Here is a 24,533-nt window from a genome sequence, read left to right on the forward strand (position 1 = left end):
GTCTCAGTGTGCTTTTCTCTTTCCTTCTAGTTGTAGAATTTGCACTCAGCCAGCCTTCCTGTGGTTCTGGGTGATGTCCGTTTTGTCTTTTAGTTGTATTTTTGAAGTGGTTGTGCGAGGCAGCAATTTCCGGTGTTTACCTATGCCGCCATCTTGGTTTCTCGACCTTGACACTTTTGAAGAGTATTGGTCAGTTATTTTGTAGTCTGTCTCTCATTTTGCGTTTGTCTGACATTTTCTTGTGTTTTGATGGAAACTTATGCATTTTTGGCAAGAATGCCATGGAAGGGATGCCATTTTGTTCTCAGTACATCATACCAGGGAACATATGATGCCACTATATCTTACTACTGGGGATGTTAACCTTTATCACTTAGTTGAAGTGATGTCTGCTGGGTTTCTCCACTGCAGGATAACCATTTTCCCCTTTGTAATTGATAAATATCTTGGGGGAAGATATTCCTCAAACTTTTACTCACTGATTTTAACATCTATTGGTGGAGTTTGCCTACAGCAGTTATTATTGTAGTGTTTGCCTAATGGTAATTTTTTAAATTTTTCTTCATTACTAAATCTACATTTATTTTTTTTATTTTTATTTTTTTTAAAAAATATATTTTATTGGTTTTTTAGAGAGGGAGGGAGAGGGATAGAGAGTTAGAAACATTGATGAGAGAGAAACATCGATCAGCTGCCTCTTGCACATCTCCTACTGGGGATGTGCCCGCAACCCAGGTATATGCCCTTGACCGGAATCGAACCTGGGACCTTTCAGTCTGCAGGCCGACGCTCTATCCACTGAGCCAAACCAGTTTCGGCTAAATCTACATTTATTAATGGGATTTTGTAGTAAGGAAGAACTGTCCCTTCCCATTTATTTATATCAACACTAGAGACTGATGCACGAAAATCGTGCAAGAGTAGGTCCTCACAGCCCCAGCTGCCTCAAGGCCCTGCACCCCTCTCCCCCACCCACTGTTTGTTCTGGAAGGTCGTTCCACCATCCAGTCTAATCAGCATATTAGCTCTTTATTATATAGGATGGGCTCATGGATACTTATTTTTATTTATTTAATTTTTTGTTAATCTTCACCCAAGGATATGTTTTCCATTGATTTAAAAAAAATTTTAATCCTCACCAGAGGAGTGAGGATATTTTTTTTTCATTGATTTTTTTTTAGAGAGAGTGGAAGTGAGGGGAGAAAGAGTGAGAGAGAGAGAAACATTAATGTGAGAGAGACACATTGATTGGTTGCCTCCCACAGGCGCCATAACAGGTCTGGGGATTGAACCTGCAACCCAGGTACATGCTCTTGACTGGGAGTCAAACCCAAAACCTTCCAGTGCCCAGACAGATGCTCTATGGAGCCACACTGGCCAGGGCAGCTATTTTATTTTTGAGTTTTAATACAATTATATCATTATTTTGTTACTCAAATGGTTTTATAAAGCTTTTGTATTTTTTAACTTCAGAAGTGAATTTTATTAAAAAAAAAACCTTATTCTTGGATATTGATTTTACTGAAAAAATGAGAGATGAGCCATTTTAGTTTGCAGTGCAACTAGTATGCTTATAATGCTTTGTTGCATTCATTATTTCAGGTAGTTTTTATTGTCTTGACTTAAATCTATCTAGTTATATCTATAACTTTAATTCTGACTATTTACTTTTTATTGTGATGAGATAGAGGTGAAGGCCTACATGTACATGCTAGAAATTACATCCCTAATATGCTTTCTAGATCTCATTATGTGATATTAATTTTATAAATTTTATAGTTATTCCCATGGGCTTACTGATATTAGGAGTGTTTTACAAAGTAGAAAAGTATTACAGTGAAGAGTCTAAATATCATTGGAGCTTCTTATCTACATTCTTAGAGGTAAATTAGACTTAGTAAAGTACTTGTCTGTTTCTAATATAACTGGTTTTCTTGTGTTTCTAATTCTAGCAAACCAATGATGTACAGATAACGAGAAATTTTAATGATGATGATATATTTTTATAATTGAATGTCTGACAAATCAGATTTTTTCCAAGTATTTGAGTTGAGATTATATTTTATTTCTGTCTTTTCATATTTCCTGGATAGGTTCTTAAAATAGGTTCATACTGTTGTTTGAAGGAAGCAAAAACTTGCAAGAATGTTGTTTATACTTAAATCATGGGAGTTACACAGTGTGGTAGATTTTCATATATGATTTGTTGAACCACTTGCAGTACTTTACAACTATACCTGGTAGATTAAGTCATGACTGACATTGATACTGAATAAGTTAACCTGAATAAGTTTGTATTAATGTACTGAAGTCTGAAACAAACTAATTCAGCATGATTTATTCTGTTTTTAAAAATTCAGGAATTGGTTTTTAATGCTATTTTAAATTTGGGTACCTAGACCTTCAAAAAAGTATAGTTTAAATGACCAAATACATTACTTTTAGAAAGTTAATTGAAGTTATTATTGATTTATTTTTCACCCCAATTGAGACAAATAAAATATTGGTTATTTATAAAATATTACTATTATCCCACTTTAATCCATCTGAGGGGAAGAAAAACAAAACTCATTTCACTGCTCAGGGTATTTCTCATTTTATGTAAATTCATATTATACTATCGGTATTTCGTAAGTTTAGATAGAGTTAAAAGAGGCCTTAGAGGTTATTTATTCTAATCTTTTTTGTAATTAAGAAGTCCCATTATAGTATCTATGATAGTTATCCAGCCTGAGACTGTGGTCATGTTGGGAATTCTACTCTTAGGGTAGTTCATTTCATTGTTTTATTTTCTCTGGTTCTCAGAAAATTTCTTATCTATAATAATAAAAGCATAATATGCTAATTAGACCAGACAGCTGGACCTTCCAGACATCCTTCTGGACGACTTTCTGGATGAAGCCAGGGCTGTGAGGGCCGAGCCCCTTGCATGAATTTCGTGCATCGGGCCTCTAGTTTGATTTATAAGCTTCATAATGGAAGAGAATATTTTATGCATCTTTGTACCCTTGACACTGACTTGCAAATAATACAGTAGGTACTTAAGACGTATTAAATTATATTGAGTAGATGTCTACTTTCCTGTGACTGTCCATGTTGTTTTTAATCTTATGAATCAATGAAGAACTATATTCTTTCCTGTTTGATAGACTTTTACCTATGTGGATGCCACCATTATGTCTCTTTAGTCTTTACTTCTCTAGACACTGAGATCTCTAACCATCCTAGTCATCTTAGATCTTAGTTTATCATCCACTCTTTATTTAATATATGTGTGTGTGTGTGTGTGTGTGTGTGTCTGTGTGTATGTGTGTGTGTGTGTATTTCAGAGAGGAAGGGAGAGGGAAAGAGAGATAGAAACATCAATGATGAGAGAGAATCATTGATCAGCTACCTCCTGCATGCCCCCCACACTGGGGATTGAGCCTGTAATCTGAGTACATCCTCCAATCTTTAAATATGATACCAAAGTTGGAACTCAATCCTTAGATAAAATTAGAGTGGTGCCATTAATTGTAGATTAATGGCTTCTTTTGTGTAAAGACACTAAGCTAAGCAAGATGTTTGAACAAGAAAACTATTCCTATAGACTCCAGAACTTGTATTGTCAGTTTTATCTGCTTATTTTTAAAATATATTTTCTAGCTGATATTGGGGTGAAGTTTTGTAAAACTACCATATCACTGTTTACTCCACTTTGGATGCTTAATAATAACTTATATTGATCTCTTGGCAGTTTACCTAATGCTTTCACATATATATTCAGATTTAATCATTAAGGTAGGTATTATTATTTCCATTTTACAGATGGAAAAATAATTTCTCCAAAGTTAAACAACTGGTAAAGTGGCAAAACCTGGTTTCACATTCAGGTCATTCTGATTTCACTGACTTTTTCCACAGCTACCTTACCAAGAAGTCTCATTTAAAAAACTATCTTGATTTTAAGGGATATGTGCCTGTCATATTGATATTCATCATTTACCCCTTTCAGCTATTTTCTAATTCATACACTTAACAGAGTCACCAGAATCAATGTGAGTCTTCTTTTTTTAGTAGCTACTACAGGGTGGGGAAAAAGTAGGTTTACCTACTTTTACCCCACCATGGATTTATTTATTAGGCATAAAAAACTAACCAGATTGTGAAAATTCTTCTCAATTGCTAAGGAAGAACCAAATTTTAAACTTACTTTAAAAAAAAGAAAAGAAAAAGAAAACCATCCTTGCACCTAAACTTGGTATACAGGGCAAGATTTTGGCCCTTGGGATGCATATTTGTGACTTAAAAAAAAGCAAGTTTTGGTTCTTCCTAAGGGCTCTGGTTTTCTCATGCTTGATGTGCTTGATTTTTATAAAACGGTTTAGAGTAATTAAACTCCTCATTCTTGTTTGTTGTGTATAGCCCGGGATGGTGGAATGGATTGAACCTCCTAAACGAGAACGCAAAGCAAACTATGCAGTGGATGCCTACTTTAGAGAGGCTTTACGTGTCAGCGAGCCAAAGGTGCCAAAGGTAAAAGACAACAGTATGAGGCCAGTTTTTATGTCCTACAGCAGAATTCTTTTGTAACATCGTCTGTGAATCAGAGTTATTTCTATTAGTGCTAAATCATAGTCCCTAAAATATAACAATAATACAGAAAAGTACTTGATAATGGCCCAGCCATATCAATGGATTTCATTGTATTCATTTTTCTATATATAAAAATAGTAAAAAATAAATATGTTCACCTTATGTACTGAAAAAAATATGTGTATATATATATACACACACATATGTGTGTGTATGTGTGTGTGTATGTATATATATATGTATATATCATGCGTTTTCCCCCCCCACAGGCTCCACGACCTTCAAAACAGCCAAATGTTCAGGATTTTCAGTTTTTCCCACCACGTTTATTTGAGCTCCTGGAAAAGGAAATTCTTTATTATAGGAAGACAATAGGCTATAAGGTAAAATTTAAATTTTTTAGACTAGTGTAATGTAATCCTTTAAGCTAATATAATCTATTCAGCTAGACTAGAAGGTGTTTTATTTTAATTTGAGAGGATGTAAGAGTAAATCAAAATAGTGGTGTTTTTAAAACCAAAGAGGGTTAACTAGAAGTAAAACATCAATCTACTTAATTGCCAGTAGGATCATCACTATATCAGATTAATGGAGAATTCTCCAGTATTTTAAAATAGTTATAATAACATATTATTTTAATAATGCTAGTGTTCAAGTGGTTAAAGAATGTGTAAAAGAACAACAGGTATGTGATTAGGTAGAAGTGAATGTATGATAGATGACAGGAAGGTTTATCATTTTTTAAAAAATATGAACAAGAAATAGTATTTTTGAGTTTATTGTTCAAGGTTGATGAAAGCCCTGTTGGTGATTAGTAGACTGTGGTCACAGGTATTAATGATAAACATGACAATAAATTATATCATTTAAAAATGATATTTTGGAATTCAAAATTCTTATTTATATTGATAAATAGGAACCCATTTTTGTGAGTGAAATTTAATGTTATCACACTAAAGCTGTCACATTGAAAATTATTGCATATCATATTTCTATATGTTGAAATTGACTTACTAGTGAACAAAAAGGGATGACTAGAAGTATAACCAATAGTATAATTAAATTATAAAAATGCCGCCGAAACTGGTTTGGCTCAGTGGATAGAGCGTCGGCCTGCGGACTCAAGGGTCCCGGGTTCGATTCCGGTCAAGGGCATGTACCTGGGTTGCCGGCACATCCCCAGTGGGAGATGTGCAGGAGGCAGCTGATCGATGTTTCTCTCTCATCGATGTTTCTAACTCTCTATCTCTCTCCCTTCCTCTCTGTAAAAAATCAATAAAATATATTTAAAAAAATTATAAAAATGTTAACATTATTATAATTTTAGAAAAATTTCAATTATATGAACTGGACAATGTGTTTTAAAATTTATTTTGTGAGCCTTTAACACAAGTGGGACTAATGCCCAATTATTTTGATTAGATGTTGTAATGTGCCTATAAAAGCTCCATGTATATAAGGTATTTAGTTAGCTCATTTATATTTTGGAACTAGAGTGGATCTCGAGAGCATTTCTACTATTATTACAGAGTGGAAGCATTGCCATTTGAAACAGGGTAAAAAAGCTTTGCTTGCTCTTTATGTACCAAAGTTTACATATATATAAATAGGAATAAGAAACTTAAGGTAAATACTAGTATAAGTAGTTAGTTATAATCTGGTTAGGGAAATGTGATTAAATTTGAATGTATTTAACCAACAGGACTGGATAAAATCCTTCTTAGGAAGTTATAGAAGTGTACAGTAACCAGTTGAACGTTGAGACCAAACATAAAACTATTTCAAAGACAGTGAAAATGTTAATATGACAAGAGAAAAAGGCAAGTTATAGGTACAAAATGTGAAATAAAAATAGTGAGATTAATAAAGTAGTTACTACTATTTCATGAGGTAAACAAATATATATTATTTCACTAAGGGTTATAAAAATTTTATGTTTAGATCATTACTGTTTGTTACTTTTATTGACTGTTATTTGTGAGACTTGAAAGAAAAATTAATTGAAATGTTATACCTCATAGTTTATTTTATTACTAACAACCCTGTGAAATAGGTGCTGTTATCACCTCTATATAGTAGGTGAGGAAACTGAAATTCAGAGAGGTTAAATGACTTGTTCAGAGTCACACAGTTAACAGAATTGCCAAGTGTGCTGGTCCCAAACCCAAGTTCTCAATGTTCAAATGCTATGCTCTTTCCACTCAGACATCCTGGGCTATCTCTGCATGTGACATAACCCTGCTTCTTTCTGCAGCCCTAAATAAGGACTGTGTTTACAGTGGTGTGACATGTTTGGGAGGCGAGCCAAGTGGTAATCAAGAAGCAGCAATAAAAATTATCTTTGTTGACAGAATTGTTTCTGCTCCTTCTTTGGGAGATGCTGAAATTCTGTTCCCTGCGATAATACAGTGCCCACCGCATTCTTCCCATACCTCTGGTTTTAATGTAAACAGTGCTTTTCCTTACAGGCAGTTTGTAGTGAAGAGCGAGGTCTCACAATGATTGTTTGGGTGGTGGCCAACTGGAAGGAGATGGAGGAGAGGAAACCTTAGTAATGTAAACAGTGCTTTTCCTTACAGGCAGTTTGTAGTGAAGAGCGAGGTCTCACAATGATTGGTTGGGTGGTGGCCAACTGGAAGGAGATGGAGGAGAGGAAACCTTAGAAGAGGGAGTAATGAAGGGACAGCTGCAAAGGGTGATAAAAAGGAGGAAGGTATAAGAAGAGAGGAAAGGGATGAATAAGGAGCAGGAAGGTAACATGGAATCCATGCTATGGCACCTTACTATTATTTTTTCTTCTTTACCTTCCAGAAAGAAGTGACAGGACAGGGAGAATGAGTGAAAGGAGGGTTTTTAAAAAATGTTAATACATATTTATTGAATACGCCTCTCTGTCAGGTTCTATGCCAAGCACTGGGGATAAAGCAGTGAGTAAGAGGGACATGAACTTTACATTCTAAAAGGCACAGGCATAAGCAGGTACCACAGAGTAGTGACATTGGTATGTGTGTGTTTCAGTGCTTACACAGGGTGCTGCAAGGGAGCATAACATGGTTATCTAATGTGGACTGCAAGATCTAAGTAGTGGTCCCTAAGGAAGGGCCATTTAAACTGAGATCAGAGAGATGCACAAGAATTAGCCAAATGCAGTGTGGGAGAGAAAAGCTCAGGTAATGGAACCATAGCTGCAAAAGTGTTGCGGTAGGGAGGATTGCCCCTTTAGAAACTGAAAGAAGCCGAGTGAGGAGAAGAGTGACTTGAGATGCAGCTAGTGAGCAGGTGGAGTTGGATCATGTTGAACCGTTATAAGTCATATTAATGAGGTTGAACTTTAGCTTCAGAGCAAAGGAAAACCATTGAGATGATTTTAAGACAGAAGGGTGGATGGGTGGTGAAATAATAATAGCTACTTATTCAGTCCTTGTGATGGTTACTGTTCTAGGTTCTTTAAAAAGATTAGCTCATTATTCTCATAACAGCCCGGGAACTACATCCTATTTTACAGATGGGGAAACTGAGGCATGGAGAGGTTGAGTAATTTGTCCTGAATAATTTGTTAAAGATTAACTTATAAGTAAGTGGTAGAGTATGATCAGATTTACACCTTTAAAAGATCACTCTGGCTGCAACACAGAGGATGATGAGTTTCTCCAGGAAATCAGCCAGGGGCTGTTGAAGTGTGAAGATGAGAGAAGATGGTGGCTTGGAGTATAGCGGCTGAAGTGGTGGTGGTGGTGGTGGTGGTGGTGATAGAGGTGGAGGAGGAGGCAGAAGAGGAATGATCCCATACCACTCTACCTTTAGCTTGTCCTCCCTTCATCCTGAATTGCTTCTGTATTGTCTTAAGACTTGCCTTGATCCTCTGATGCATCTGTAGCTGAGGATTTAAAAGACAAATAAGAATGCATTCTGGATGTTGGTTCTTTCTGAACCTTTTTTTATTTTTTACAAGAAGCTACAGACCTGAGTTAAGTTGGGTGACTTAATTGGGTGGGTTTCATGTTTGAGTTCAGAGTACAGACAGAAGAGCATGGCATGTTAATTACCTGCAAATGCTTCCTTTCAAGGACAGTGTGATACTGATAACTGTTAGACCTATTTTCTCATGGATATACAGCATTGATTCCCCCCTGATACCTCCAGAAAACTCAACAGAGGCACAAATGAATTGAACAATAGTTTATTCTCAGATGAACAGAACTGCTATAGCACAATTACATGGTATTCTCTACACAAGTTAGGTTCTCAAACGGGGACTCCTTCCCCCCATTTCTGCTTAAATGATTGCTAGCCCAAGGGAGGTGTGATCTATAGCTGGGGCCACTGTGGTGCACAGTACTGTTTTGTCCATTTTGAGTCCCTCATAATCTTATTCTGTAGTGATTTGGGTTAGGGTGAGAGGCTCAATAATTGATTTTTAAACTATATCCCATATTTTTACTGATTTCAGAGAGAGAGAGAGAAACAACAAAGATGAGAGAGAATCATCGATCAGTTGCCTCTTGCACACCCCACACTGGGGATTGAGCCTGCAACCCAGGCAGGTGCCCTGACCAGGAATCGAACTGTGATCTCCTGATTCATAGCTCGATGCTCAATCACTGAGCCATGCCAGCCGGGCAAGGGGCTCAATAGTTTTGAAGCAGTTGGGAAAGAGTATTTTTCTTCAGGGCCTACTTATTTGAATTTTTATTTTTTTTCTCCCACCCTTCCCCCATATTCAGCACAATAAGGTCATAGCAATATTGCTGATAAGATCTGTAGTTAGAGTTTTGTTTTATTGAAGGCTGGATGAAATACAGGTTTGCTTTGCCTTAACCACTTGGTGGATAGGAGTGCATGTGTACCAATCCCCCCTGCTGTCTAAGCTTTGACCTTGTTGCGAGTTAGACATGTTCAGAAGCTTCATTGCTCTTGCAACTTGAGTTACTTACTGCATTTAATAGCTTGTTCACTAAACTCTTCACATTGAAAGAGAGGACTTAACTGAAATTTTAATTGCAGAATAAAAAATCCAGAGTATTTAGAAATTCTATTGAAATCTAAGACATGGAGTGAAAGAGTTTTGATATATTTGAAGCTTAAGAATGCTGTAGAGCTTTCTAACATGCATCCTCAATAAAAAAAAATCTTTAGGGATAGATATAAACATTTGACAAATGGAGGAAGTTCCATAATCTTTGTGAGTTTTGGTAGCGTGGGCCACCTGTTTTGCAGTGGTAGAACTAAGATGCAGTGAGCTGATTTCAGGTTACTGCTTTCATTTTGTTTGCCATCACATTTAATTCAGTATTTCATATTTCTGTGAAATGCTTGCTAAACTACTTACAAGAAACAAGGCCAAAAAATGTTTTTCACTTCTCCATGGAACACAGCTCTTAAGTGCAAATTCCTTCGGGTCTGACTAGAAATCCATATAGTAACAGAGATGCTTCCTTTTGAAAGATAACTTTTGTATATTGTGGCTATCAAGTGTTGCTGGGAGCCATTAGTAAGAATCACAGTGTGAGTACTTGAGACCTTTGAGGTATCTGGTTAGTACTATTAGTCTGTAATTTTTCTACTTAATTATTATATAGCAGTTTTAAATAACTGCAGGAAGCTGAGTGCTGATAAAAACCTCATGAAGTAAAAACTGAATACCTTTTTTAAATGATGAATATTAAAGGAGATTTTTTTGGTAGGAGGACATAATGAAATTTAGGAATATTGAGTTATTTCTAATTCTAAAAAATTAGCAACTATGTATTTGAATAATTTCTAGAATTAAAATAGTAAATGTGACATTGATGAAGGCATTTTTGTATTAAAATATGACTGGTGTTTATGGAAGAATCAGTCTGCAGTGGATCCTAAAATCTAGTGGTATGATATAATATTTTGATTTTGTTCTTATTAAAGTTCAAGGGGGGAAAGTTTTAGTATTGGGATTATCTGTATAGGAATAAAGAGTTTATTTTGTATGGGTATTTTCCATTTTCTGTCATAAAATTAGACATTTATGAAATAATTTATTTGGTTAAAATATGGTTTATTGGACATAAAAATTTGAAGGTATTTGATAGAGAAATATCTTACAATTAAAGAGGTTTTTATTAATTAAAATCTGAAGCCAAGCCTGGCCAGTGTGGCTCAGTTGGATGAGCGTTGTCCCATGAACCAGGAGGTCATAGTTTGATTACAGGTCAGGGCACATGCCTGGGTTCTGGCTCAATCCCCAGTAGGGGGTGTGCAAGAGGCAGCCGATCAATGTTTCTCTCACATTGGTGTTTCATCTCCTTAGTTGTAAGTGTATTTACAACTCTGTACCCAGAACACAATTTATAATTTCTGTTAGTCACTGCCATTGGAGTCTTTTTCCCTTGACTGAGGGTCCCATCACAGGTGTTTGTGTGCTCCATTACTCCTACCCTCTTATATACAGGGTGAGGCAGAAGTAGGTTTACAGTTGTTTGTATGGAAAATAATACAATAATCTACGCTAATAAAAGACAAAGATGCTAATTGACCATATCTTTGGTACACCTTAAGCCATGCCCACCAGCCAATCAGAGCAGCTATATGCAAATTAACCCAACCAAGATGGTGGCAGGCAGCCATGGAGCTGGAGCCAGTAGGAGGTTTGGTTGCCCTGGCAATGGAGGAAGCCAAGCTTCCCGCCTGCCCTGAGCTTGCTGTGGCCTCTGCTCATGGCAATAAAGTTTCAATTATAGAAGACAAATAAATTCCAGATATCTGCTTCCAGCCAGCCTTCACTGGGAGCTTGGGTGGCTGGGGGCCGTGGCCAGCCTGCAAACAGCCATCAGCCCCTCACCCAGGATGGCCACACCCTCATGGGGTGAGGGTCCCCTCTGTGGGGCTTAGCCAGCCTCAAATGGCCCTCAGCCCCTCAACCAGCCATCAGCCTCTCACCCAGGCTGGCCAGGCACCTCAGCAGGGACTCCCACCCTGAAGGGGCTGTGGCCTGCCTGCAAAAAGCCATCAGCCACTCACCCAGGCTGGCCAGACACTCATGGAGTGAGGGTCCCCGCTGGGGGTCTTGGCCAGCCTGCAAACAGCCATCAGCCCCTCACCCAGGCAGGCCACAACTTCATGGGGTGAGGGTCCCTGCTGTGGGGCTTAGCCAGCCTGAAAATGGACCTCAGCCCCTCAACCAGACTGGCCAGGCACCCCAGCAGGACCCCCTACCCTGAAGGGGGTGTGGCTAGCCTGAAAATGGCCCTCAGCCCCTCACCCAGGCTGGCCAGGCACCCCAAGAGGTCCCCTACCCTGAAGGGCTGTGGCCAGCCTGCAAACGGCCCTCAGCCCCTCACCCAGGATGGCCAGGCACCCCAGCGGGGATCCCTACTCTGAAGGGGTTGTGGCCAGCCTACAAACAGCCATCAGCCCCTCACCCAGGCTGGCCAGGCACTCCTATATAATAAAAGGGTAATATGCAAATTGACCCTAACAGCAGAGCGACTGGGAATGACTGGTCACTATGACACACACTGACCACCAGGGGGCAGATGTTCAATGCAGGAGCTGCCCCCTGGTGGTCAGTGTGCTCCCACAGGAGGAGCTCTGCTCAGCCACAAGCCAGGTTGACGGCTGCCAGTACAGTGGTGGTGGTGGGAGCCTCTCCCGCCTCCTCAGCAGCGCTAAGGATGTTGGACTGCAGCTTAGGCCTGTTCCTTGCTGGCAAGTGGACATCCCCCGAGGGCTCCCAGCTTGCCAGAGCGATGTCTGACTGCCAGCTTAGGCCCAATCCCCTGGGGAGCGGGCCTAAGCCAGCAGGTGGTCATCCCCCGAGGGGGTTCCCAGACTGTGAGAAGGCACAGGCCAGGCTGAGGGAACCTCCTTGTGCACAAATTTTTGTGCACTGGGCTTCTAGTCTATACTAATAAAAGGGTAACATGCTAATTAGACTGGGTCGACTGGCCATCTTCTGGATGTCCGACTTCCTTCCGGACAAAGCCATGGTGGTGGGGGTTGAGGCAGAGGCAGTTAGGGGCAATCAGGTTGGCATGGGAGGGAAGTTGGGGGCAAGATCAGGCTGGCAGGGGAGGGCAGTTGGGGGCGAGATCAGGCCAGCAGGCCAGGGCAGTTGGGAATGAGATCAGGCAGTCAGGAGAGGTCAGTTAGGGGAGATAAGGTCGGCAAGGGAGAGCAGTGGGGGGGCGTGATCAGGCCAGGAGGGGAGGGCAGTTGGGGGCGAGATCAGGCTGGCAGGGGTGGGCCATTGGGGGTGAGATCAGGCTGGCAGGGGAGGGCAGTTGGGGGCAACCAGGCCAGCAGGGGAGGGAAGTTGGGGGTGAGATCAGGCTGGCAGGGGAAGGCAGTTAGGGGCAATCAGGCAGGCAGGCAGAGGCAGTTAGGGGCAATCAGGCTCATACAGAGAGAGGTTAGGGGCATTCAGGCAGGCAGGCAGAGGGGTTAGGGCAGCCGTGGGCAAACTATGGCCCGCGGGCTGGATCCGGCCCATTTGAAATGAATAAAACTAAAAGAAAAAGGACCGCAGGCTGGATCCGGCCCATTTGAAATGAATAAAACTAAAAAAAAAAAAAGACTGTACCCTTTCAAGTAATGATGTTTACTTTGAATTTATATTAGTTCACACAAACACTCCATCCATGCTTTTGTTCTGGCCCTCCGGTCCAGTTTGAGAACCCATTGTGGCCCTCGGGTCAAAAAGTTTGCCCACCCCTGGGTTATGGGCAATCAGGCAGGCAGTTAGGGGCAATCAGGCAGGCAGGCAGGTGAATGGTTAGGAGCCATGTCTGACTGCCAAACATCCCTCAATGGGTCCCTGATTGGAGAGGGTGCAGGCTGGGCTGAGGGAACTCTCCCCCCCCTCCCCGCCCCATGCACTAATTTCGTGCACCAGGCCACAAGTTAATACATAATAATCCAAGAATATACTGTTTCACATACTCACAACTTTTGCTCCACCCTATATATTATCTTTCCCCCCAATTATTCTGTCATTTCTAAACATTTTGCATTTTATGTGAAGATACTCTCCCTTTCCATACCCTGGCAGGCAATAAATAAAAACACTACTTTCCCTTTGCATGATGACTTGATCAACATGTTGGATACAATCTTCAGGTGCATTGCCATTTCCCTACCACTGTCTGTATTACTGGATGAATATGGGCTCTTTCTGTACTGCCAAACTGTTTCTTCTGGGCTTGAGGATTTTATTGTATAATGTTGGTATTGGGGCTAATGATATTATTGTTTTTATCATGTATTACAGTATATTTTGTTCCATTGTATAACCAAATCTAGAATATAATGTGGCATTTAGCAATTGGTTTTAACTCTAAAATACCATGTGGTTCTGTTTCTATTTTGTTTGCTTAACTGTTTTGTTGATTATGCTCCATATATAAGTGAGATCATATGGTATTTGTCTTTCTCTGACTGGCTTATTTCACTTAGCATAATAATTTCCATCTATCTATGCTGTGCCAATGGTAAGATTTTTGTCATTTTTATGGCCGAGTAGTATTCCATTGTAGTATACCACAGCTTTTTTATCCATTCATCTACTAATGGACACTTTGGCTGTTTCCAGATCTTGGTTACTGTAATCAACAAAACAATTTAACAAACAAAATAGAAACAGAAGCACAGATACATAAAACAGACTGACAGCATCAGAAGGGAGGGGAATTAGAAGGCTGTGTGTAAAAAAGGTGAAGGGATTAAGCAAAAAAGTTTATATGTATACTAGAGGCCCAGTGCATGAAATTCGTGCAGGGGTAGGGTCCCTAGTGGCTGCCAGCCAGGGCCTTCCTTCCCCCAGCTGCCTGCCATGGCCGCCGGAAGGAGTGGGACTGGCTAGGGAGAGGGGCCATGGCAGTTGGCCAGCCCTGCCCCCTGGACGAACTCCTGGTCGAGGGGACAATTTGCATATTAGTCTTTTATTATATAGGATATATATGTATTATCCCAGAAAAGCCAAATCATTCTGCTTCCAAGCATTCTTCTCCTACCTTTCAGGTTTAAAAAAACTCCATGAAGAGACAAAGACATCAGAAAAATATGGCTGCCTTGTATTTTGCTCAATTTAAAAAACCTACTTTTGGTTTTCAAATGAAGATATAAGCCACCCACTCCATCAGGCATCTTCTCTTTTTCAGATTTTCATTTTTACTTGACTAAGTATTATAATATTACTAGAGGCCTGGTGCACAAAATTCATGTGTGGGTATGATTCCTAGGTCTGGCCTACAATCAGGGCCATCTTCCCTGGCTGCCCACAGCTGGCTCCACCCCCTGCTGCCACCCACCCCCCAGTTCCCCATTCACCATCAGACAATCAGAGCCTGCCGGCTGGGAAAGGGACCGAGAGGTGGTCAGTGTGCCTCATAGTGACTGGTCCAGCGGTCATTCTGGTCATAGTGCTGTTAGGGTCAATTTGCATGACATTTGTGCACTGGGGGCTGTAGGGGTCCCTCACCCCGACCTGCACCCTCTCCAATCTGGGACCCCTCAGGGGAGTCCTCACCAATCTGGGAGTTTCTGTCTGTCTTTGCAATCATATGACCAAATTGTCTGAGACCCCAGCTCAGTTTGGTTTGTGCTCATAGAATAATAGAGGCATTTTTTTTCTTTGCTTCATTGGTGGAGATTTCCTGGAAGTTTTAGGATATCTTCCCTTTAAGTTTTCCTAGACACTCTGATTTTACTATGTCTCTCACCTTTGCTTTCCCTCCATCCCCCACCTGCAACAGTAACTTGCTCCAGGCTCACTTTGCTCTAGTGTCTAGGAAATCCGTCTGCCACCAGAACTACAATTCCCAGCATTCCTGGTGCTCCCTGCACTCTGGGCTTCCATTTCTGGTCCTGGGGCTGCCACCAGAGATACTATTCCCAGAATTCCTGGTGCTCCCTGTGCTCTTGGTTTTCCCTTCCTGCTCTGTCTCTGTCCCATGGCCTCCCACTCTGCCAAGTCCTTTAAGCCACCAGCTCTCCCTCTCTGCTCTCCATCTAGCAGCTTGGGGAGCCAAGTTCCCCAAGCCGCTCCACTCTCTGCCTGGTGCCTGTGTTAATTTGCATACTCACTCCTGATTGGCTGGTGAGTGTAGCAGAGGGATGGTTAATTTACATGTTTCTCTTTTAGTATATAGGATACACACACACACACACACACACACACACACACACGCACATGCACACACACACAGACATGACCAAACAGTATGGTGATAGCCAGAGGGAAAGGGAAGTGTGGGAAGGTGGAAATATGCAAAGGAGGGATAAATGGGGTCAGAAAGAGACTTGACTTTGACAACTTTGGATGGTGAGCACACCATGCAGTGGGCAGATGATGTTTTATTGAGTTGCACACTTGATACCTATATGGTTTTATTAACCAATGTTATCCCAATAAGTTCAATAAAAAAAGTACCATGTGGCACATTTAAGGTTTTTATTTTGGTAATATGGCAGTAGGATTGTGGAGAGGATCATATGTCATTCTGGTATGACTTTATATTGTTTACTGAAGATTGATATATGTGTGTATGTGTGTGTGTGTATCCTTAATTACTTTTTCTCAACAATTTACTCATAACTCATCTTTTGAATTTATAGGTCCCAAGAAATTCTGATATCCCAAATCCAGCTGTGGCTCAAAGAGAGGAGCAAAAAAAGATAGATGGAGCTGAACCTCTTACAGCAGAGGAGAATGAAGAAAAGGAAAAACTTCTCACACAAGTAAAATATTTTGTGACTGAAATACTTCTAGTCAACTAATAGAAAAAAGAAAATATAGATTACTTATTTTTTTTTTGTATAGGCCTAGTACCTTGACTGGATACATTAACAAAACTCAGGGCTATTTTGTAAGTGTTTAGACCAAATATCCCTATTTTTTTTTTAATCTCTTTCACAAAATACACCCTTTTGGAAATACCAGTAAATACATAAATATAGGTGTCAATTGTTGGAAAGAAGATATGTATTTTATCAATTATAATAAGGTAATTTAATTCACTATGAGTCCTGAGACAATAATTACTAACAGATTCTTGAAAATTTAAATTTATTTTATTGGCTGATGCAAACTTTCCTCTGAAATTATACTTTACTAATATTTTATTTATGGACTAATTTCATAATTCTCAAAATGCCTTTTATCCTTTCTTGAAAAGAACTTTAGTACAATGATGAGAGATTTTTGAAACTTTTTAAGATAATCATTGTATACGTAAAAGCTAATAGCTCCTCAGCTATAAAACCACATATATATGGACAGATAATTTTCGACTAAGGAATCAGGAACACACAATGGAGTAAAGACAGTCTCTTCAATAAATAGTGCTGAGAAAACTGGAAAGCCATATGCAAGCGAATGAAACTGGACTACAGTTTGTCCCCATGTACAAAAGTACAAAAATTAGTTCAAAATTGATCAAAGACCTAAACATAAGACCCAAGACAATAAGTTACATAGAAGAAAATATAGGTACCAAACTTATTGTCCTTGGTTGTAGAGAACATTTTATCAACTTTACCCCAAAGGCAATGACATGTATAAAATATGGGATTAAAAAACTACAATATCTTGAAACTATAAATCAGTTTTTAGTACTTGGGGAGAAGTACATTCTCTTCATGATAGAAAAGCAGTTATTTTTATAAATAACACTCATTCAACTTTTGATTCCAACATAAAACACCTAGGATTTTATGAGGAGAAACATTTTCAGTTTTTTAAACTGTTTTAATGTATCATTGTCTAGAAGTAAATAGAATAAATGGATTTGTTACTTTAACCTTGATTGATAATGCTTAATTTTTTGTTCACAGGGATTCACAAACTGGACTAAGCGTGATTTTAACCAATTTGTTAAAGCTAATGAGAAGTATGGAAGAGATGACATTGATAATATAGCTCGAGAAGTGGAGGGCAAATCCCCCGAGGAGGTCATGGAGTATTCAGGTTTGTATATAACTTCAAACATGATGTTTAATTGTAATATTATTCATTTCATTAGTGTCACTGTAGTTGTGCATTGTTCAGAGATCTTTTAAACTTTTATGAATAAAGTACAGGTGAGAGTATAAAATATAATTCTATTTCTATGAAAAGATTTTAAGAGTTTTCAAAACAAAGTAACTGCCATTGTCCCTAGCTAGTGGAGCTAAGTAAAGCCCTGATGAAAAAAAGGCAATTGGATGAGCATTGAGAAAATAAGTTTCCCACCTCTGGAATTTGGTCCTCTTCTGGGTAAAGTTTTTTTTTCTTTATTGATAAGGTATTACATATGTGTCCTTATCCCCCCATTGCCCCCCATCCCCCCTTCTAGATAAAGTTTGAGATTTCAGGTTCAGCAGAATGAATTAGTGTCTTTCTATGTCATCCTTGAAGTAGAAAATTCCTATTAGGCCCTTTTAGGTCCTCAGACACTGTCAGGGTTCCAATGAACTCCAGGCAGGTCATGTGGGCTCCATTAACTCCAGACAAGCTAGAATAGATCTAAAAAGACTGCTTCAATAAATCTGTTGATTGATCCTAGAATCATGTCCCTCTCTTACTCATCTGTGTCTTTGGTCTTGACCAGAACTAGGTTAGCTGCTGAAGCACATGGAATTAATATAATTCCCATGCCACAGCATATTCAACCTCGGGCTCCTAAAAAAAAATCTTATCAAATATAGGCAATTATGTCTAGGAAATTTTCTATATGTAGAATAGGAAGTTTCTGACTTTCAAATAGGTTGGGCTCTAATATTTAGTCTGAATATTAGCTGTTTAGAACCCAGCACATTTCCACCATAAAAACAATGTTAAAAAGTAGTCTGAGGTTTCTATGCTAGTCCCTCAAATCCTACTTAGCTTAACAACTCAAATTCTGTAGGGAGGAGACATTATAATACTGGCAAATATGTCAAGGATTAATATAAGCTGGGACCAGCTCTTAAGGTTATCTATAGTGTCAGCATTTGAAGAAATCCAGATTTAATTAGAGAATACATTTTTTTTCTTTTGGAAATATGGAAGCGTCTTCTGATGATCACCAGGGACTTTAGAGGCTGATTATATTGAGTTTTTATTTCATATAGTATAAATCAAGTTTATGAACTTCCTTTTTTTTGATACTGGCATAATATTTCTATTACTCTTAAGCTTTATCGCATAAGTTTAGAGCACTTGGGGGCTTAGAGGAAGTAAAATAGGTGAGAGACACATTTTGCAGCAAGAGGTGAATAAAAGAGTTAAAAGGGTATGTGCAGAGTGATATTCTGAAGTAGAATTTTCTTCAAAATAGCATCAGTGTATATGAAGTTGCAAGAAAACAAGTGATTCAAAAAGATAACATATCAGATGTTCCCTCAAATTTGACACCAGGCCTGGTGGCATGACTAGCTAAGGACGGTTTAATTGGGGCTCTGTCAAAGGGTGGGGAGATTGGAATGGGTTTATGTAGTTGGTTACAGTAAGAGAAGAAATACCTACAATTGGCTGTTAATGAGTATCTTATGCATAGCAAGCATTTAAACGTGTTGAACGAATAAGTGAAAGAATGAATAAATGAATGCAGGTGCTTCTACAAATTAGAGAATGCTAACATTTCTTTCTTTTTTTAAAAAATTCTTACCTGAGAATATGTTTTTATTGAGTTTTAGAGTAGAGGAAGGGAGAGGGGGAGAGAGAGAGAGAGAGAGAGAGAGAGAGAGAGAGAGAGAGAGAGAGAGAAACATTGATGTGAGAGAGAAACATCGATTAGCTGCCTCCTGTATGTACTCTGAATAGGGATATAACCGTACCTGGGTATGTGATCTGACCAGGAATCAAATTCACCACCTTTTGGTGTATGGGATGACTCTCCAGCCAACTGAGCCACACTGATCAGGGAAACATTCCTTCTTATAGGCTCTAAAAATGAAAAATTTTAGAGTATGTCATTAAAAAGGCTTTTCACTGAAGTTACATTAATGCATATTAATACAACCAGATTATATAGCTCGTTTATAAAATTAGGGTGACTTGGTGTTTTGTTTTGTGTTTTTTAGAGAAAAGGCTATTCCAGGTAAGTTTAAAAAATAAGTGACAGGTCACTGAAAATAAGATCAGTAAGTGCTTCCAAAGGCGAAGCAATGGTTTCAGTAGAAATTGCTGCTTTGTAGGAAGTTTGAATAGTGTGTTGATAATGTTTTCCTTTTTGTTTTTGCTTGCTAAGAAGCAATGCTCTCTAAGTGATATGGTCACCCTCTCTCCTTTGATCCCTTCTGTATCATGTTGGAATAAAAGCATAGCATAAATCAGTATCTGTATTATCTTGAAATCCTGTCATTTGGGATGGATAATTAAAAATGTCATTTGTATTTAATAATTTAACATATACAGATGGATCTGAATTTTAATTTTAAACATCATTTTGCTGCGTCCTTTTCTGTTACTTCTTTATTGTACAATTTTGTGGATTTATTTTCTTAAGATGATAGTATTCTAAAGTAGTAACTCTGTCTTTCAGCTGTATTTTGGGAACGTTGCAATGAATTACAGGACATTGAGAAAATTATGGCTCAAATTGAACGCGGTGAAGCAAGAATTCAACGGAGAATCAGTATCAAGAAAGCCCTGGATGCCAAAGTACTATATTTCATAATTGTAACATTATTATTAGACTAGAGGCCTAGTATACAAAATTTGTGCACTGGGGAGGGGGGGTCCCTCAGCCTGGCCTGCACCCTCTTGCAGTCCAGGACCCCTCAGGAGATGTCCGCCTGCTGGCATAGGCCTGCTCCCCTAAGCCAGCAGGTGGAAATCCCCCTTGCTCCTTACCACCCACCTGCTTGCTGCTCCTTACCGCTCAGCTCACTGCTCCTTAGCACTGCCGCAGAGGTGGGAGAGGCTCCCGCCACCACTGCTACATTCACCAGCTGTGAGCCTGGCTTCTTGCTGAGTGGCGTTACCCCTGTGGGAGTGCACTGATCACCAGGGGGCAGCTCCTGCATTGAACATCTGCCCCCTGCTGGTCAATGTGCATCATAGTGACCATTCATTCTGGTCGTTCCACCATATCGGTTGCTTAGGCTTTTATTATATAGACTAGAGTCCCAGTGCACGAAATTCGTGCGGGGGGGGGGGGGCTGTCCCTCAGTCTGGCCTGTGTCCTCTCGCAATCCAGTACCCCTCGGGCGATGTCAGGCCTAAACCAGCAGTTGGACATTCCTCTTGCAATCTGGGATGCTGCATGCACCAGTGACCATACTTTTCATACAGGTGAAAGGCATCTTGCTGTTGTATGGGCAGCTACAATTTTTTGCCCTGATTATAAAAAGTAGTACATAGCATGATCCTTATGAGGCAGTACTACCATTTTCCACATCTTATGGGTGGAAAAACTGAAGCAGAGAAAAGTTAAGTAATTGGTTTTGTCACACAGTTATAAGTATCAGAATCAGGGCTGACCACAAATATGCAAGCCAGAATCCATGCATGTCATTGCTGTATCATCCTGTTTTTTCAGTGTTAGAGTAGCCTTGCCAGGTTTTAATTTTTAAATCTAAGAGACTGTTCAATATATAGGGTAGGGTCCCTAGGCCTGGCCGGCGATCAGGGGTGACCGGCAGGCAGGGCAGTCGGGGGGGCTCCTGTTGTCACCCACCTTGGCTGGTGGCCTGGCGCTGCCTGCTGGCAGGCCCTGCACCCCGATCGCCATCACCAGTTGCCCCCATTGTGGTCAGTGTCATAGCGACCGGTTGTTCCACCGTTCGGTAGATTTCCATATTAGGGTTTTATTATATAGGATTATTTTAACTAATATGGTTACTAGCTTTGACTTATTGCACATTTATTTTAAACACTACTTTGTTTAAATCCACAGATTGCAAGATACAAGGCTCCATTTCATCAGTTACGTATTCAGTATGGAACCAGCAAAGGAAAAAACTATACTGAGGAAGAAGATAGATTCTTGATTTGTATGTTACACAAAATGGGCTTTGATAGAGAAAATGTGTATGAAGAATTAAGACAGTGCGTACGGAATGCTCCTCAGTTTAGATTTGACTGGTTTATCAAGTCTAGAACTGCCATGGTATGTATTCCTTTCTTACTTCTTTTAACTTTTATTTTGAAAATTTCAAATATTATATATTCTTCACTTAGATTCTATAATTGCTAACATTTGCCACATTGACTTTCTCCCCCACCCATATATGCATGTATATACTTATACATATATACTTACTATATATATATATATAAAATCTATATTTTGCATTCAGAAATACATATCTTTATTTTATATTTATAAATATACATATCTATACTTCTGAACATTTGAAAGTAAGTTGCACACATCATTAGTGTTCACCTGTAAATACCTCAGCATTTATCTAAAACCAAGAACATTTTCCTACATAACCACAATATCTTGATCCTACCTGAAAATGTTAACATTGATTCAATAATGTTATCCAGTATACAGTTCATGTACAAAATGCACAAAATTTCCAGTTGTCCTAAAAGTGTTTTTCATAGCTGTTATTTAAATTTGATGATCCAGTCAAAGTTCAAACATTAAATTTGGCTGTTGAGTCTCTTTAGTCTCTCTCTCCTCTCTCTCTCTCTCTCTCTCTCTCTCTCTCTCCTTACCAGAGGATATATTTTTATCACTTTTAGAGAGAGAAGAAGGGAGAGGAAGAGGGAGGGAAGGTGGGAAGAAGAGAGGGAGGGAGGGAGGAAGGGAGGGAAGGAGGGAATGGATTGTTGCCTAAGTGGATTCTTTATAAAATTATGAGAAAAGAATAATTAAGTAGAAGAGATATTTTTTATTTTAGCTACTTATAATTTATCCTGGTACTTTCTAATCTGAATTGTGTTTTTGTTAAATTCTAGTGCTGCTTAGCAGTGTTCTGATGATATTGAAATAAATGCAACACATTTTTAATGGCGACATCATCAATTTTTTGAAAGCTGAAGTAATTAAAACAAAAGTAGCTTTTATACAGCCTAAAAATTAAAAGTAACCAGAAACTAACAATCCAAATATTGAACATTTTTTTCTTAAGTGGTTGCTATCTACTATAAATGTTTTCTTGGCCAAAGCTTCCTAGGGGTGCAAAGATTTTATTTGATTTTGTATTTCAGTTCAAGTTGAATAATAAGAAAAGAAAAAAAAACTGAGTTGTCATATTGAAGATGCTAATTTTGGCAGATGCTTTATAAGATCAGATATTTCATAAAACTTTATCAAAAATTTAGAGTGTTCTCCTGGATTGTAATTAGAATGTTCCTATCAAGTTTATGGAATATGCAATACTGGGAGAGCTAGCACATTCTTTGGATAAAGCCAGGATCCAAAAGGAACTAGAGAAATTGGAATGATGGATCCGTTGGATCTTATAACATAACACTTAATAGGAATAAATGTAAAGTGCTATACTTGTTCGAAAGAATATGAAGAGATGTATCTCTATATAAAAACCTAAGCGACCAAATGACCGAAGGACTGGTCAAGCAGTCACTATGACGCACTGACCACCAGGGGGCAGACGCTCATTGCAGGAGCTGCTCCCTGGTGGTGAGTGTGCTCCCACAGCCAACCTCCCATGGCCAGCCAAACTCCCACGGTCCCTCCCCCCAGCCAGCTGGCCCCAATCCGCCCCAATCAGGACTGGGCGAGGCAGTCCTGAATGCCCAGATTGCCAGCCAGGCCGAGGGACCCCACCTGTGCATGAATTTGTGCACTGGGACTCTAGTATGTTAATAAGATGCAGTAGAAAGTACTGGGAAGAGAATAAAAAAATTAATCAATAACATGAAGGGCTAAGTTTGGATGTAGGGAAGAGTTGTTTGACAGGGTTCTTTGGATAATTGACATAATCATTGAAGAACACTGTAGAATAATTTGTCTAATAGATTTCAAAATGAGATTTTATTTTGATTGTCTGAAGGCTTTGACAGTGAGCTTCTTGGCCTTTTAAGGTGCCTTCTAGCTTAGTACATCTATGACCATGTTTTTAGAGAACTCCTTTCAAGCATTTTTTGAGTTATAATGGGCATATAACATTAGTTTCAGGTATACAATGTAATAATTTGATATTTGTATACACTGCCAAATGATCACCACAATAAGTCTAGTTACCATTTGTCTTCAAATAGAGTTAGAAAATTTCTTGTGGTGAGAACTTTTAGGATTTAATCTCTTGGCAACTTTTAACTATGCATTACATTATTATTATTTTAAAGATTTTTAAAATTGATTTTTATACAGAGGAAGGGAGAGGGAGAGAGAAATATCAGTTGACTGCTTCCTGAAGGCCCCCTACTGGGGATTGAGCCCACAACACGGGCATGTGCCCTGACTGGGAATGGAACCAGCAACCCTTTGGTGCATAGGACAACACCTAACCAACTGAACCACACTAGCCAGGGCTATAATATTATTGACTGTAGTCACTATGCTGTACATTACATCTCCATGGCTTATATGTTTTATATTTGGAAATTTGTACCTCTTGTATTTTGCATTTTAGCCATTTGGAGATTTATGCATTTAACTATTTAATTTAGAGCATCATCAACAACTTGTAAAAGACAAATGCCTACCTATATTTTTTGGTGAATCATATTTTATATCATGTATGCCCTTTTATGTGGTGGAACTTTTGATGAATTTTCAAATATTATTTCAGTGATATTTTACTAATTTTTAAAAAGGTTGAGAGTTTAATGCTGTTTTCAGTTTCTGGAATCATTAAACAAAATCAGTAGTATGAAATAGATTTAGAAGTGCAAGGAAAAGCTTATATTATTTGTAATATGAACATGCCTGTAGAACTATATAAACTTATTTCATTTTCCAAGAATAAACCAAGTATATTATTAACAACCACTAGATGTCCCTGAAATCCCTTGTAAAGAATCCTTTTCCTCCATCTTCTTTCTACATTTACCTGTTTCTTTACCAAGATATTTAAATCTCTAATGTGTGTTTTCAAAAGAGCAG

The 24,533-nt window shown here is 38.9% G+C and overlaps 1 protein-coding gene across 9 annotated transcripts in view; it reads left to right on the forward strand.

The window, feature by feature from the left end:
- SMARCA1 (SWI/SNF related, matrix associated, actin dependent regulator of chromatin, subfamily a, member 1) overlaps positions 1–24,533 on the forward strand; it is an 86,237-nt gene that overhangs the window by 48,325 nt on the left and 13,379 nt on the right. For 7 of the 9 annotated variants that reach the window (XM_059680330.1, XM_059680331.1, XM_059680332.1 and 4 more), the window contains 6 exons: positions 4,405–4,515; positions 4,845–4,958; positions 16,162–16,284; positions 17,380–17,512; positions 20,049–20,167; positions 21,405–21,617. In XM_059680330.1, coding sequence (XP_059536313.1) covers positions 4,405–4,515; positions 4,845–4,958; positions 16,162–16,284; positions 17,380–17,512; positions 20,049–20,167; positions 21,405–21,617 — 813 coding nt within the window. The remainder of the gene's footprint in view (positions 1–4,404; positions 4,516–4,844; positions 4,959–16,161; positions 16,285–17,379; positions 17,513–20,048; positions 20,168–21,404; positions 21,618–24,533) is intronic. The other 2 variants (XM_059680335.1, XM_059680336.1) reach the window with 2 other exon arrangements.

This window comes from Myotis daubentonii, chromosome X (assembly GCF_963259705.1).
Source record: "Myotis daubentonii chromosome X, mMyoDau2.1, whole genome shotgun sequence".
In the NCBI taxonomy this organism is placed as follows: domain Eukaryota; kingdom Metazoa; phylum Chordata; class Mammalia; order Chiroptera; family Vespertilionidae; genus Myotis; species Myotis daubentonii.